The sequence below is a fragment of the Arachis ipaensis genome, chromosome B2 (assembly GCF_059453495.1).
Source record: "Arachis ipaensis isolate K30076 ecotype BB chromosome B2, ASM5945349v1, whole genome shotgun sequence".
In the NCBI taxonomy this organism is placed as follows: domain Eukaryota; kingdom Viridiplantae; phylum Streptophyta; class Magnoliopsida; order Fabales; family Fabaceae; genus Arachis; species Arachis ipaensis.
The window spans coordinates 30,703,331-30,718,663 of record NC_142437.1 but is presented as its reverse complement, the minus strand read 5'-3'; the positions used below and the strand labels follow the sequence as shown (position 1 = coordinate 30,718,663).

The 15,333-nt window shown below is 32.8% G+C and overlaps 2 protein-coding genes across 7 annotated transcripts; one reads left to right on the top strand and one right to left on the bottom strand.

The window, feature by feature from the left end:
• The first annotated feature begins 6,461 nt into the window (after positions 1–6,461).
• On the top strand, positions 6,462–10,484 carry LOC107625191 (uncharacterized). Of its 6 annotated transcripts, none has more exons than XM_016327764.3 (6): positions 6,462–6,828; positions 7,145–7,313; positions 8,332–9,600; positions 9,681–9,749; positions 9,840–10,038; positions 10,160–10,484. In XM_016327764.3, exons 2-6 carry the CDS (start codon positions 7,311–7,313, stop codon positions 10,219–10,221), a joined length of 1,602 nt encoding a protein of 533 aa, XP_016183250.1. In that variant the 5' UTR covers positions 6,462–6,828; positions 7,145–7,310; the 3' UTR covers positions 10,222–10,484. The 6 variants fall into 6 exon arrangements, with proteins under 6 accessions (XP_016183250.1, XP_016183249.1, XP_016183252.1 ...); XM_016327763.3 differs by having other exon boundaries at positions 6,467–6,867; XM_016327766.3 differs by having other exon boundaries at positions 6,471–6,867; positions 9,684–9,749.
• LOC107625193 (WAT1-related protein At2g37460) lies at positions 10,394–15,061 on the bottom strand. Its single transcript, XM_016327768.3, has 7 exons — positions 14,771–15,061; positions 14,629–14,691; positions 14,394–14,510; positions 11,828–12,071; positions 11,376–11,537; positions 11,073–11,224; positions 10,394–10,860 (listed from the first exon to the last, which is right to left on the bottom strand). The coding sequence occupies exons 1-7, from the start codon at positions 15,019–15,021 to the stop codon at positions 10,653–10,655; spliced, it is 1,197 nt and encodes a 398-aa protein (XP_016183254.2). The 5' UTR covers positions 15,022–15,061; the 3' UTR covers positions 10,394–10,652.
• Between the last annotated feature and the right edge of the window lie 272 nt (positions 15,062–15,333).

The window sequence follows — 15,333 nt, the reverse complement described above, 5'->3', positions numbered from 1 at the left end:
TCACGCGCACGCGTGAGCCATGCGTGCGCGTCGATCTTCGTTGGTCATCTCCTTTATTTCTTGTGTTCCTTCTATTTTTGCAAGCTTCCTCTCCATCCTCTAAGTCATTCCTGCCTTATATAGCCTGAAAACACTTAACACACAGATTACGGCATCGAATGGTATAAAAGGACATTAAAAATTGACAATTTAAAGGCTTAGGAAGCAAGTTTTCAACCATAGAACAAAATTGGGAAGGATTTGTAAAACCATGCAAATTATATGAATAAGTGTGCAAAGAATTGATAAAAAAAAACCACTCAATTTAGCACAAGATAAACCATAAAATAGTGGTTTATCAACCACAAACACAATTCAATCAACCATTCATTTAATCCAATCCTATCCTAAGGTCCACTAGCCAAAGTTTCACAAAACATTACATATTAACTAGAGAAAACCGAAATCATACCTTGGCAAAATCTCAACATGCTCAATATACCCAAGAACAATTCCAAACAAGCCTCCAAACTCGATCTCAATGCTCCAAATAGCCAAAACAACTCCAACAATCACCAATGCTCAAGCTAATATCACATAATTCATCACAATTAATACTAAGGTTCACAATTACACTAAATCACAAGGGTTACACGATAGCTTACCTGACCCATAGCAAATTGGGATGAAACCCAATAATTTTTCACTATTAGATGGTACCTAAACAACCAAAATCACAAAATCTATTCAACAACTATACCCAAAAATGCAAAATCTGTTAGGGTAGAAGAAAGGAGTATGAAATACAAGTTCTTACCAGTAATGCTTGCTAGAAATGACGAACTTGGCGAGAGATTTGCGTGGCCACAAACGGCACGCAAATCAGAACATCGTAGCTCAAGTTATGAGTGAAACAAGATAATGATGAATAGTGTTTCTTCCTCTCTTCTCTCACCCTTGTTTCTACCCTCTCTTTGAGTGTAATGAGCTTAATGGCCTTCATTTACACTCTTATATATTGGGCTTGGGCCCCAACCTGGGTCCGATCCAACCGTTTAGCGTTTCTAGTACGTTTGGACTAACCTTGGGATCAAAACCTTTAGAATTAGCGCCCAGCTTTCAACTTTAAATATTTTTCTAAGTTTCTCTGTAGTTTTATTTTCTCACTTGCAGTACCAAACAGTACCGGTTAATTTACCGGTACGTATTTTTATGCAATTTTTTGCAGAAATTACATTTTTCCACTTGAAAAAATTCACTGAATCCAAATCTCACTTTTAAATTTTTAAATTAAGATGTCTAAATTTTTGAACTTATTTCGGACAATTAATTTATTATTTTATTTTAATTAAACAGTTAATAATCTCAGGTTCTTACACCTTATTATTCAATATGCAGATTGAGGATACCAAACAAGGACTGAAAAAAGAGGGAGAGAAAACGGTTACTGATAAACCAAAATTTATGGTTTATCTTGTGCTCAATTGAGTGGTTTTTATCAAGTCTTTGCACACTCATTCATACAATTTGCATGATTTTACAATTTCTTCCTAATTTTGTTCTATGGTTGAAAACTTGCTTCCTAAACCTTTAAATTGTGTATTTTAATTCCCATTTACACCATTTGATGCCGTGATCTGTGTGTTAAGTGTTTTTAGGCTATATAGGGCAGGAAAGGCTTAGAGGATCGAGAGGAAGCTTGCATAAATGGAAGGAGCACAAGAAATAAAGGAGACAACCAGCGAGGAGCGACGTGCACGCATGGCTCACACGTGCGCGTGAATTGGAGATTTGCACAGCGACGCGTGCGCGTACTTGACGCGTACGCGTGACACGCGAAGAAGACCATCGACACATACGCGTGACATGCGCCACGTGCAGAAATTGCAGAAAATGCTAGGGGCGATTTTGGGCTGAGTTTGGACCCAGTTTTTGGCCCAGAAACACAGACTAGAGCCAGGGGACAAGCAGAGACTCAGGATACATTCTCATTCGCATAGTTTTTAGTTTTTTCTTAAAGAGAAATCACTACTTCCTCTAGGTTTTCTTCACATTCATAGTTTTAGAGTTTATGCTTTGGATTTGGATATTGAGAAGAGTCACTACCTCCGTTGAAGTTTCTACTATTCTAGTTTGTTTCCTTATTCCCTTACTCTTTTAATCGCCCATTAACCCTGTTCAGATACGTATGTTTATGATTTTGAGATTTATTAATGCAAAGAACTATTTTTACCTTTAATTGATTTTCAATTATTATTTTATTTAGTTTATCATGTCTTCTTTTCTTCCCCTTTTTATCGTTTATGAAAATTGTATATATGTCAATGGAGTAGACTCCCAACTTGACTTTGGAGTTGATTAAAAGGAGACCCTTGAGTTGGAATGCTCAAGTGTGATTGGGAACTGGAAGTTGTTGGCTGGCGCTCTAGTCACTAACGCTAATCCTTCCATAGGAGAGGATTAGGACTCGTGAATTGGAGCTAGTTCAGTTACTTGACTTTTCTTTATTCGGTAAGGGATAACTAAGTAGAGACAACAACCTATTACTATTACACTTGGGAGAATCCAACAAGGATAGAACTTCTAATTAATCTTCTCCCAGTCAAGGCCTTTTATTTTAATACATAAAACCTCTTGTTAATTTCCAGTACTTTAATTTATTATTATTTTAATTTTTCGTTCTCCAACTCTAAAATTTCTCAGATAATTCCTGACTAATAAAATAGCACTTTTTTGTCAACTCGTTAGGAGACGACATGGGATTTCTACTCCCAGTATTTTTATTTTAAATTGTGACAACCCTTTTAAATTGATACGCGGAATTTTCGTCGGTTAAGAACTGTACTTGCAACGTTGTTCTTATTATAAATTCTTAATCGGCAATTTTACGCATGTCAGTTACCTCTCACGCCCGGTGATAGTGCCTCCCCACGGTGGCTCGATGGTGGTCTCTCACGGGCGAAGATTGCAATCGCTATCACTCTCACTCACATGTCACCGATAACACCATGTTCTTATCTTTGATTAGAGCTCTGTCGCATGTCTCTCTTCTTGTTTTGTATGAAAGAGGAAGAAAGAGTGACATAGTGGCTGAAAATGGGATGAGATGAAGAGAAACGACGTCATTTTGGTTCAAGCCCTATTAATAACCAAAACAACGTCGTTTTGATATGTGCTAATTTGTCGTTTAACGATCCACGTGGCAAAACGTTAATGGAAATTGTTAACTAAATGACGGAGGGACAAACGTGATTGATTTTAAATTTTTGAGGGACTAATTTGATTAAAAAAATCATTCGGAGATGAAATTGGCGCTCGACCCATCTTTCATGAACTAATTTGACCATTAACCCTATTATTATACTTATAGAAGTCGTCGTAATATCCTCGATATCAGAATGGTACAGTCGAAAGCATGACATTCTAGTGGTGAGGGTGTTACACTTTGAGTTCCTATATAATGTTTATGACGCAAAAGCTGATGTAGAGTTACCTTTTATGACAAGTGGATCATAAATAGGGATTTAGATGAGTTCCCTATTGGAGATGGTCTAAGTCTTTAGCTTGTCCAGCGTATCATAGTCAGTAGTGCAAAAAAAAATCAATTATCCCTGTAACAAAAGAATAACGACAGAATACTATATTTTAAAATAATTATCATTTAGTAAATAGTTTGCAAAATATTGGCCGGTAAATAAAATTCTTGAATCCATAGTTATCAAATTTGGTCTGCATCAGTCGAACCGAAAATCTGGTAATCTAGTCATTAATTCAGGTTGGATAATCATTTGAATTGGTTAAACAATTAATCTAGTCAAATTTAGTCAAATTTGATAAAAATTGATCAAATTCGACCAAAATCTGTTAAAACGGACCTGATCAAATCCAGTAAAATCCAATTAAATTAGAAAATAAGTTATTTTGTATACATGATATTTTATTAAATGTATTATATAAATAAATTAAATTATATTTATACATTTAAAAAAACATTTTTTAACTATAATATTTTTTATTTTTATGATTATTATTTATTTATAAATATTTAAAAGTATAATAAATATAAACTAATTGATAAGTTATTAAAATTTAAAAATAATAATTAATTTAATATAAAATAAAAAAATATATTTATTATAAAAATAAAAAATTAAATTAAATTTTATATAATTATTTAATTATAACTGAATTATATAATTCAATCTATAATTTATCAATTGAATCAATAATCTAATAAATAATAATTTAATAATTTGACCAATTTAATTACAAATAAAGCTCTATATTCAAGCAAAATCCTTATTCAAGTTTATCTAAGTTGTTGTAACAACTTTTCAAATCACGCGCTCCTTCTCCTTCTCCTTCTCTGTTGCTTTCTCCTTCTCCTTCTCCTCCTTCTCCTTCTCCTCCTTCTCGTATTTCTTTTTCTTCTTCTTCCAATTTTGTGCAGGTTCTTCTTCTTTCCTTCTTCTTCGTCTCCTCCTTCTTCTTCTTCTTCTTCCAACGAAGTACACGTAGACTTCTTCCAAATTTGCACACGCAGACTTCTCCTCCTCTTTCTTTAAATTTGCACGTGCAGGTTTTTCTACTTTCCTTCTTCTTCTCCTCTTCTTTCTTCTCCACCTCTTAAAGATTATCAATTCAATTCAATTTAATTCAGAACACATGCGTCCATTCAATTCAAAACAATTCAATTCAATTCATAATGAACCGAACATGTTATTAAGGTGAAACAATTCTATATTACTAAATGAATGGAACATTATCCATTATATAAAATCAAATTCAAAACAGCTTTCTGTATAATGAACCAAACATGTTATTAAGGTGAAACAATTGTATAGTACTAAATGAACGAAACATTATTCATTATATAAAATCAAATTCAAAACAGGTTTCTGCATAATGAACTGAACACGTTATTAAGGTGAAACAATTGTATAGTACTAAATGAACGGAACATTATCCATTATATAAACTCAAATTCAAAACACTTGTGTCTACAATTACAGATTATCAATTTAATTCAATTCAATTCAAAACACCTGCGTCCATTCAATTCAAAACAATTCAATTCAATTCATAACGAACCGAACATGTTGTTAAGGTGAAACAATTCTATAGTACTAAATGAACGGAACATTATCCATTATATAAAATCAAATTCAAAACAATTTTCTACATAATGAACCGAACACGTTATTAAGGTGAAACAATTGTATATTACTAAATGAACGGAACATTATCCATTATATAAAATCAAATTTAAAACAGGTTTCTGCATAATGAACTGAACACGTTATTAAGGTGAAATAATTGTATAGTACTAAATGAACGGAACATTATCCATTATATAAAATTAAATTCAAAACATCTGTGTCTACAATTTAGAGATTATCAATTCAACTCAATTCAATTCAATTCAGAACACCTGCATCCATTCAGTTCAATTCATAATGAACCGAACATGTTATTAAGGTGAAACAATTGTATAGTACTAAATTAATGGAACATTATCTATTATATAAAATCAAGAGAAAATGACAAATAGGTCCCTGACTTTTTGTCCCGCGGACATTTTCGTCCCTGACCTTCACAAAATTTGGAAGGATCAGTCTCTGACGGAGACATTTGGACGGATCAGTCCCTGACGGAAGCATTTGGACGGAGGGACTGATCCGTCCAAGTTTTGTGAATGTCAGGGACTTAAAAGTATTTTTCAATGGTCAGGGACGAAAATGTCCGCAGGACAAAAGGTCAGGGACCTATTTGTCCTTTTTTTTTTAAAATTGAAAATAGCTTTCTGTATAATATACTAAACACGTTATTAAGGTGAAACAATTATATAGTACTAAATGAACAGAAGATTATCCATTATATAAAATCAAATTCAAAACAGGTTTCTGTATAATGAACCGAACACGTAATTAAGGTGAAACAATTGTATAATACTAAATGAACGGAATATTATCCATTATATAAAATCAACTTCAAAACACCGGTGTCTACAATTTAGAGATTATCAATTCAATTCAATTTAGAACACCTGAGTCAATTCAATTCAATTCAATTTAGCAATTACATTCCATTCAATTTGATTGAAAAAATAATCTATTAACAAAATGTTGGTGTTGTTGGTGATGATGATAACGAAAGAGGAGAAGAAGAAGAGGAGGAGGAAGAAAAACAGAAGAAGATTCTGCGTGCGCAAAGAAGGAGGAGGAGAAGGATGAGGTATGCGTGAATTTGAAAGAAGAAGAAAAGAACGTATGCGTGTATTTGAAAGAAGAAGAAGAAAAAGTGTCGGGTAGAAAAAGAAAAAAAAAACGCATGTAATGACGCTTTTTTAATGAGAGTGATTTTTGTTAGTGTTGTTGCACTACTTAAAAAAACTTGGATGTATACAGAGTTAGATTATGATAACTATGACTCAATCTATTTGTCTTATCCAATAAATAAAATTGAATAGCAGGAAAGAAGACAAAACAACCAAATCATTTCAAGTTACAACAGATTTCACATGTAAAGTGAAACAAGAACAAGTTGGTGCAGCAGCACATGGTGAACCGCATGACTGCGATCACGGTTGGTGCCTCCTGACTCACAGAACTCCTCATTGGGCCACGTGTACGGCAACGATTTCGTAAGACACTACGATCGTGCGGAGCACCTTCGCTTAACTTTCTCCGACACAGGCACAACAAAATCGTCAAAAATCCGCTCTCACCGCTTCTTCTTCAGATCTCGCCGCATTTCCTCGTCCGTACAATCGCCGGCAATTTTTTCCGGCAATCTTTCGCCGGAAACTTCATCCATTCTCGGCCACCGCTGATCGAGTATCCCCTGAGGGTACGTGCGACTCACACACCTGGTTTGTGTTGCGATCGTGTGAGTTGCTAGGTTTAGGGTTTTACGTTCCTATTTACTGTAAATAGACTAACAGAGTACCAAAAATAGTGTTTGATTAAAACGTGATGATTGGATACGCCTTTTAGTAGCGTCGAAGTTCATCGATTTTCTGTAATTGCATTTTCCTAATCTATCCCGAAAATGCTTGACAGAAGTGACTTTTATCACTGCATGTTGGATTTTTAGTATAAGGAATTGATTTTCATTATTCTTTTTCACTATAAAGAAGTTGATGTTTTTGGTTGTTCATTTTCAGGAATATTGCGTTGCAAAGAGAGTATGGCACACTGGAATTTCCGTGATGTCTTGAAGCGCTTCTTTTGAGTTCAGTGGGAAGTTTCAGTGTACATTTTATTCGTTGTAGAAAAGCCATTATAGCTTTAATTGTGTCAATAAGGAGGAGTTTGCAGTGAAGAAGTGACATGGTATGTCTTATGCTTCTTTATTTGGGGCTTGAGGTTTTGATTTGCATTTGGAAATGAGCATTGTTGTTGTTTTTATTGTTGGTCTCTTTGTCCAGAGATTGAATGCTTACCTACCTCTGCATGCTTCTCTTTTCTATTTGTGGTGCTGAAGCTTTTGATGTTTGAGGTTCAAATGGGTCGTCGTTTTGAGTGCGACAGGTCTACCGGAAAAAAAAAAGGATTGTGTTATTTAAGCCCATTATAAACGGCTAAAACCCTGTGGTAGAGCTAGATATTGGATGGATGTACTGTTTGATTTCCTATTTGGTATGGTACTTGGAAAACACTAGGAGCTAGGTCAAATTTAGTAAGAAAAGATGTATACTGGTTAGAAAATTTACCAGTATGTTTAATAATACTATATCTAACCTCCACAGTTTATTGTACTTTAATTTGAAATTTTCATGGATTTTTCTAGTTAAACAAGATAGCAAAGTTGTCCCTGTATTTTTTGTTGCATGATCTACTAAGTATTAATTACCAAGTGATCTTTACGCTAGTGGATGATTCACTTTTGTTGTGTATAGGATTTATGATTTTTTTTTTATCACTTGAATATAAGAAATTTGCTTAAAACAATGCTACAGACTCCGTCAGCTAGATGCAAGTGTTTTCATATGATTAGTGTTTTGCACGTTGAGATGTATCGAGCTCAGATTTATTTTGAGTGCTAGTCATAATTATGCTGAGCCCATAGAGTACTAGAAATTGGAGTTTTTGCAGCAAACAATCACTATTTTGTTTTCCATGTTTGTTAATAGCATCACTATTTTGTTTTCCATGTTGGTTAATAGCATCACTATTTTGTTTTCCATGTTTGTTAATAGCACTGTTATTGTATGAATTCTTTCCCTATTATTTATAAGATGCATACTAAAGTTTATTTTATATTTAGTGTAGCCAATATTTTAGGTTAGCAGTTTTCTATTTTTTTTTTTTTTTTTATTATCGGCATCTTTCTAAAAGGACTTCTTTACAGTCTTTCCCCAATCAAGCATTTTGGATGGCAAAGGATCCTGGAAGTTTGAATGATGGTGACATGACATGTGACGAATCTTCTAGAATTGAGTCCAAGAGATCTCATCAATGGTTCATGGATGGTCCTGAAGTGGATGTATTTCCCAATAAGAAACAGGCAGTAGTGCCCCCAAACAATTTACTGTCAGGAATGCTTAACTCCAATCTTTCTTCATGGGGAAATTCCTCAAGTTTCCAATCCTTAACCGATGATTTCACTGCACAATTGTTTGACCCAGATACAGCTACTACCAATCATGGGGATGCAAATATTTCATCTCTTAGCATGGACAATAAGTCAGGTGGTGAGAGAAAGGATAGCATGAATCCCTTCGGGAGTGGTTCATCATTTGGTTTATCTATGTCCTGTACATTGGATGATCCTCGTTTAGCTTTCAATTATGATGGAATTAGAAAAATTAAAGTTAATGAAGTGAAGGAATCTCATAGTGTCATGTCTGTCCCTGAAAATAATCCCTATGAAAAGGGAGTCAGCAGCACCGTGTTAAATTCTCAAGCATACAGCGCTGATGATAATTCCATATCAACGAATCTTGCTTATACCAAAGGGGATGCTAATATAATATCAATGGATGACCCGTACAGCAGGACAGATAACAATTTAATGTCAGTGGTTCAATCTCATAACAAGGGAGGGGATGGCTTATCTATCCATCAAACTTACAAAGATATTTGTAATACAATATCAATGGACCAAGGATTTAGCAAGGTGGATAGCAGCATGACATCTGTTGCTCAAGCTTATAAGGCCGATGACAATTCTATGTTAAGAGATTACTTATTCGACAAGGTTGAAAATGGCACCATATCAGCGGGTCACCCATATGGCATGGGAGGAAACAACATGCCATTTGTTTCACATTCTTATAATAGTGGGGAGAGCACTATCATATCCTTTGGTGGCTGTGATGATGATGATCCAACTCACTCTGGCCTATTCATTTCCAACTATGACATGTTGACGGGTCAAGCACTTCCACAGAAGTTGGAAGCTGTGAATGAGAAAGAGTTTGTCAGATCTAATTCTAATTTACTTCTAAATACAGCTCAGACATCTGCATCTGAAACTGAAAGTGTTTCCAAGACAAAAGAAGAGATAAAAATGTCTAAGAAAGCTACTTCAAACAACTTCCCTTCAAATGTCAGAAGTTTGCTATCCACTGGCATGCTTGATGGTGTCTCTGTAAAGTATAAGGCATGGTCGCGGGAGGTAAAATTTAGTATTCATGAGTTCATCTTTAACAGTAGCTTATCTGTCATCACATGTCTGGTTCTTCCTATGCTTGTTAGAAGGAGCTTCGAGGAGTTATAAACGGTGCTGGGTATTTATGCAGTTGCCAGTCTTGTAATTTTTCCAAGGTGAGTTTGTCCATTCCTCAATCCTGTTTATAGAGGAGAATCCTTTTTGAGCCAAATTGTTTTATCTGACTTATATTACATTTTCTCAAGGTTATTAACGCATATGAGTTTGAACGACATGCTGGTTGCAAGACAAAACACCCCAATAATCATATTTACTTTGAGAGTGGGAAAACTATATATGGTGTTGTACAAGAGCTCCGGAGCACTCCACAGAATATGTTATTTGATGTTCTTCAGACAGTAACTGGTTCAGCAATCAATCAGAAGTCCTTCCGCATTTGGAAAGGTAGTTTATGTTTATCAGTGACAACTGTGTTCATTATTTACATTTTTGGATGTGGTTTGTTGAAACAGAATGTTCCATCAATGGTCCAATTATCACTTAAGTATTTCTTTCTCCTATACAGAATCCTTTTTGGCTGCGGCTCGGGAACTCCAGCGCATTTGTGGAAAAGGTGAAGTGAAGTAGCTGTTATAAAGGAGCAATTTTGTGTTGTAAGATAGAACCCTCCTTGTTGGGTTCGTAGGCTTTATGTTTCAATACATATTTTCTGGCTGATGGCAAAGCTAACTTACGTTTTGAATATTTTTTTCCCATTTGAGTGGAAATCATCAATGGGGAAAATAGAATGCAAATCTGCAAACAAAGTGGAACATATATTTTGCAAATTTGAATGTACTGTGGCAGGAGCATTCAGTATATTACAATTCATGAAGAGAAATATATTTTGATATCATGATCTTAATGATGCGGTTAAATACGGTTAATTATCTTCCTGACTTTAGATACGGTTAGACCTACTCCTGTAGATCACAATGGAAATACCAAACAAATAGAAACATACACAGCTGCATTTGCCCCATATGTTCAATTTTACATGAAAATTGGTAAGACTTTCCTCATGCTTGTTCTTCTAGTGTTGTGATTCCAGCTCTTAAATTACTGATGGCAATGTGGTGGTGATTACAATGTTCCTTTTTGGTGTTGGCTTCCTCTGTAACTTGTTTAGCTGGCAATACAGGTTCATTACTTGGTGGCTTGTAATCTTTGCTTTTACCCCACACTACAAGGTACAGGCCCAAAACAATGACAATGGCACCAATCAACCTGTAAAATTTGCCAGATTCAACTACTTGCTTTCGATTGAATTCTTTCTAATGGACTCTAAATTGTACACTGCTAACTAACATTCTCAACAATGTAGAGTTGGTGTGAATAGGAATGTGAGTTAGCCCTGTGTACCATACAAGCTGAATACATTTTTTTTATCTTATTACTCTTAGGCATTTGATTAATTAGTACTTGATTTTAGTAATTACCTGCCAAGAAATAGTTTCTCTGCTAGAATGAGGGAGCCCATAATAGCAACAATTACCATGCAGAGGGGATTAAATGCTGTTACAAAGACTGGGCCTCTTGTTTTCAACACCAATCCTTGCATGTAATAAGCCAGTCCTGAACACACTATGCCCTGTAACTCAATTAGTTCCTTATAGAATGAGAAATATGATTACTTGGATTTGTTAATCCTTAATCTCTACTGAAATTATTGGATAATATTTTAATTCATTTAACAATCAAAGGGTATTATTGTTATAAGTGGTCTAGTTGGATGGGCTTACACTGTAGACAACAGCAAGCAATTTCATATCCCATTTCAGATACCAAACAGAAGGGTTGGCTCTTTCCATAATCATAGCAACTGCAGCACCTTCAGCTGCTCCCAAAATGCATATCCATGCCGTAAGAGAGAGCTCAGCAGGGTAGGCTTCAAGGGTTATAGTCTGCACAAAGAAATGAAATTCTGTTACTAATTTCATAAAAAGTGGATTCCTCACAAAAAATTTCATTTATTACTATTATACATAAAAATAACCAGAATCTTTTGGGAGAATATTTTGAGTTTAATTTTGATGTACGGACAATGTAAAATATTTTATATAGTCGTCCAATTATATTCGTTCTTTTGAATTACAATTCATGCATTTAATATAATATTTTTTTTTGCTAATGTGACATTATATAATATTTTATATTACTGTTAATAAATAATGAGTGGATAAAATTAACTCACTTGGAGGATCACGAAACAGGCCCAACTAAAACAGCCTATTGTGATCATAATAAATCCTTTTATTGCATGTTGAGTATTTTCATCAGCATCGTGATGAAGATTGTGGTTACTGCCTCCATGTCTTCCAAAAAGCTCAATAATTGGCCCTTTCAACAGTGTCATCACCATGGCACCAGAAACGGTCGCTAGAGTTCCAACCACCTTTGCTATGCTACGAATACTTTTTATTTTAATCTTCTCTAGTCTGACCACAACCATACATAATTCATTAAAAGATGTCATACATATAGTGACAATTTCGTCCATACACAACTAAGCCAATAAAACATATAGTGTCGATACGAATATGTGTAACAGGTATGACAATTTTAGAAATAAGAGGGTACGAGTACATCAGTATATATATATATATAAGTAAGTTTTTTAAAATAAATAGTATTTTTTAATTAATAAAATATATTTTACATCAAATTTAATAGATCTTCAATTAAAAAATAAATATTTAAATAGTTTAAATAATTGATTTAATGTCTTAAATTGTACATCTAAATTGTTTTAAAATAAAATAAGTAAAAATAAATAAAATTTATTCAAAATGACATCATTTTAAACTAATTGAACGAAAAAATATAGCTAGTCATACCCAATAGATACCTAAAACATATTTGTTATGTAAAACAAAATTTTATTTTGTTAATTACCTATTTAGACATATACTTAAGCGTACCCAACGCGTATCCGTGGCTGGTACGAGTACGCGGGCAAAAGTGCCATGCAACATTGCCTTTAGCTTTTGTTGCACATCGTGATGGTGGTCCACTAAATATAATACTACAAGTTTGGATTGAAAAAAAAAAAAATAGAAAACACTTGAAATTTTTAGGAAAAAGCAGTTTCAAATTTTATTTTATTTTATTTTTTGGAGTTTGTTGGTTCATATTTTCTTTTTTTTTTTTTTCTTGGAGAATATAAGGAGACTAATATTTGTAATGAAAAAAATAGAAAATTAACTAGTATTAATTCAAATACAAAGTAAAAATAAGAAAAAAGTGTTACCTAACATTTCTCTTCTTTGTTAAAGAAAAAACAGAAAAAAGATAATAATTAGATATTTTGAATTTAAAAAAAAAAACAAATAGGGACATCCTTCACAAAAAATACAAAGTAATAGCACACCCAAAAAAAATACAAAGTAGAAGATAAAGAACCCATCTCCCTAGAAAAAAAAGCAATCAATACACTGTTTATTTTATTTACCTTCTTACCCTTGCACATTTATAAAAATTTCGCTTAATACTATATATAATTTTTTTTTATTAAAGATAAAGAGATTCGAAGGTTCAACACTATATATATAGTTTATTTAGATTCTTTTTATCAATTATATATAATATAATTAAATAAGATAAGTATACATTAAAAAAAATGACTATATACGACTAATGAATCCAAAAATATTTCTAAATGTGATTATTAGTGTCTTTAATTGTATTTAAATATATATTACATTTTAAACAAACAAAAAAAAATGGTTTCCACTTTTACTTTTAAATAAGTATTAATCCCACAAGTAAAAGCAATAACAACCCCACTCATTAGCAATAATGCTATTTGAACCTATTTAATTGTGTATTCCTAACTTTTTCATACACTAAAATATAGGTCCCACTAATGTGGTTTATTTCTTATTCTTTTTTTCCCCACACAAAATCTTTTTTTTTAAATCCCAAAATGGGTTTCAATATCAGATCATTATTTATTTATTTATTTCTCCTATTAATATAGCATTTCTTATAACAGGTCATGTGCTAGTACTTTGTTATCATTTAATTTCCCATATATATCCTTCTTGTATAGAAAAGGCATAACCTACTTATTAACTATTTAGCCCTATAGAGAGAATTATACATATTTGGGGATAGCTGAAATATTCATACCAAAAACTGAAAAAAGAATATAGATAGTTGAAAGCCTGAACTATTATTTATTGGATTTAACCTTTATATCAAGTTGTCAAGCAAGACCAAAAGTTACGTGTAATTAGTTTTAGGCTCCGTTTGAAAAGTTTTAAAAGTATTTTTTTAAATTTTTGACTTATAAAAAATAGTAGTATTAATGTCGGATATAATTTTTAAAATTAAATTACATTTTTTTAAGAAACTATTTAAGAGTTTATAGAGAAGTTAAAAAAATGACTTCTCTCATAATACTATTACTTTTTATCATATTTTTATAAAATAAGTACTTTAAAACTAAAAATTCAAACATAGAATAACTTATTTATAAACTATTTTTAATATAATCATTTATTATTTAAGATATTTAAAAAGAAACTTAATTAAATTGTTTACTTAAAATATATCTTAATATCTGAAAACAAATAATTAAAGTTGCATTGGAATCTCTCTCATGCAAACAAATAATTAAAGTTGCATTGATTTTATTATATGTTCAGGCATGACATATGTCAAACATTAATTAGCATGCTAATATAGAATAAGGAATCTTCAATTCCGAACCAATAAAACTCTTTTCTAGAGGTTTATTTATTAATTAATTTAATTACCTAAGAATGCAAGCCATGAAGAAGGTAATGGCAGGAAGCATGTTGGTCATGGCAGCAGCAAAAGTTGCTGTTGTGTACTTCATCCCCAAAAAATACAAGTTCTGATCAATAACTGGCCTGTTATCATAATAATTAACAAATAAGAATAACAATAATAATATTACATGAGAGAAACTAAAATAAAATAAATAAATAAATATTGTGTTGTTTATGGAGGAAATTAAACTAAAATTACTCTAGGATGCTGAGTGCCACTATCTTCATGAAGATTGAAAATGTCATTTTAGGCCTCACTTTCCTGTTTAAAAAAAAAGAAAATATTTAAATATTATCAAATTAAGACAAACTTGGAATAAAAATTATTAGAGAATGAGTACTTGTCAAGGAAAAGAGCAAAAGGAGCTATGGCGAAGAAGGCAACGAGGTGGCGATAGACGACGAGGACGTAGTTGCTCATCCCTTTGTTCATAGCAGCTTTGGATAGAACATCCATGCCTGCAAATCCAAACTGAAGAAAAGTAACAGCTATGAATGGCTTTGACCTTTCGTACCAATTACTGCTACTCTCCATGATGAACATACAACTCAGCTGCGCCACAACAATATCACAACATACATTCATATTCATAATGCTTATTATATACAATGCAAGTTGAGGGTGACGTACCAATATCAGTGCTCAGTTATTTGACGTGTTTCATCACTTTTACCCCTAAATAAGGCCTGACTTTTTGTCTTCTCATGTTTACGCAAAATTATATTCAATATAATTTGATTTTTTATATATTCTTAGTATGCTCAAAAAATTCAATGGAAAAAAGCTTAAATCTTAAGTTTAAAAATAGAAATAGGTTAGGTGGACTGTTAGGAATCTAAATATGTGTTTGATTTGGCCTAATATATTATAAGTAGAAAAATTGTTGGGACAAAAAATATTTAG

Excerpts from the sequence above, each read along its gene's own strand:
- LOC107625191 (XM_016327764.3), top strand. Across the intron at positions 9,750-9,839 it reads AGTCTTGTAATTTTTCCAAG|GTTATTAACGCATATGAGTT; the intron begins GTGAGTTTGTCC and ends CATTTTCTCAAG. Across the intron at positions 10,039-10,159 it reads GTCCTTCCGCATTTGGAAAG|AATCCTTTTTGGCTGCGGCT; the intron begins GTAGTTTATGTT and ends TCTCCTATACAG.
- LOC107625193 (XM_016327768.3), bottom strand. The coding sequence starts at position 15,021 with ATGAATATGAATGTATGTTGTGATATTGTTGTGGCGCAGCTGAGTTGT. Across the intron at positions 11,538-11,827 it reads CCTGTTTCGTGATCCTCCAA|ACTATAACCCTTGAAGCCTA; the intron begins GTGAGTTAATTT and ends TTCTTTGTGCAG. Across the intron at positions 11,225-11,375 it reads TGCTTGCTGTTGTCTACAGT|GGCATAGTGTGTTCAGGACT; the intron begins GTAAGCCCATCC and ends ATTGAGTTACAG.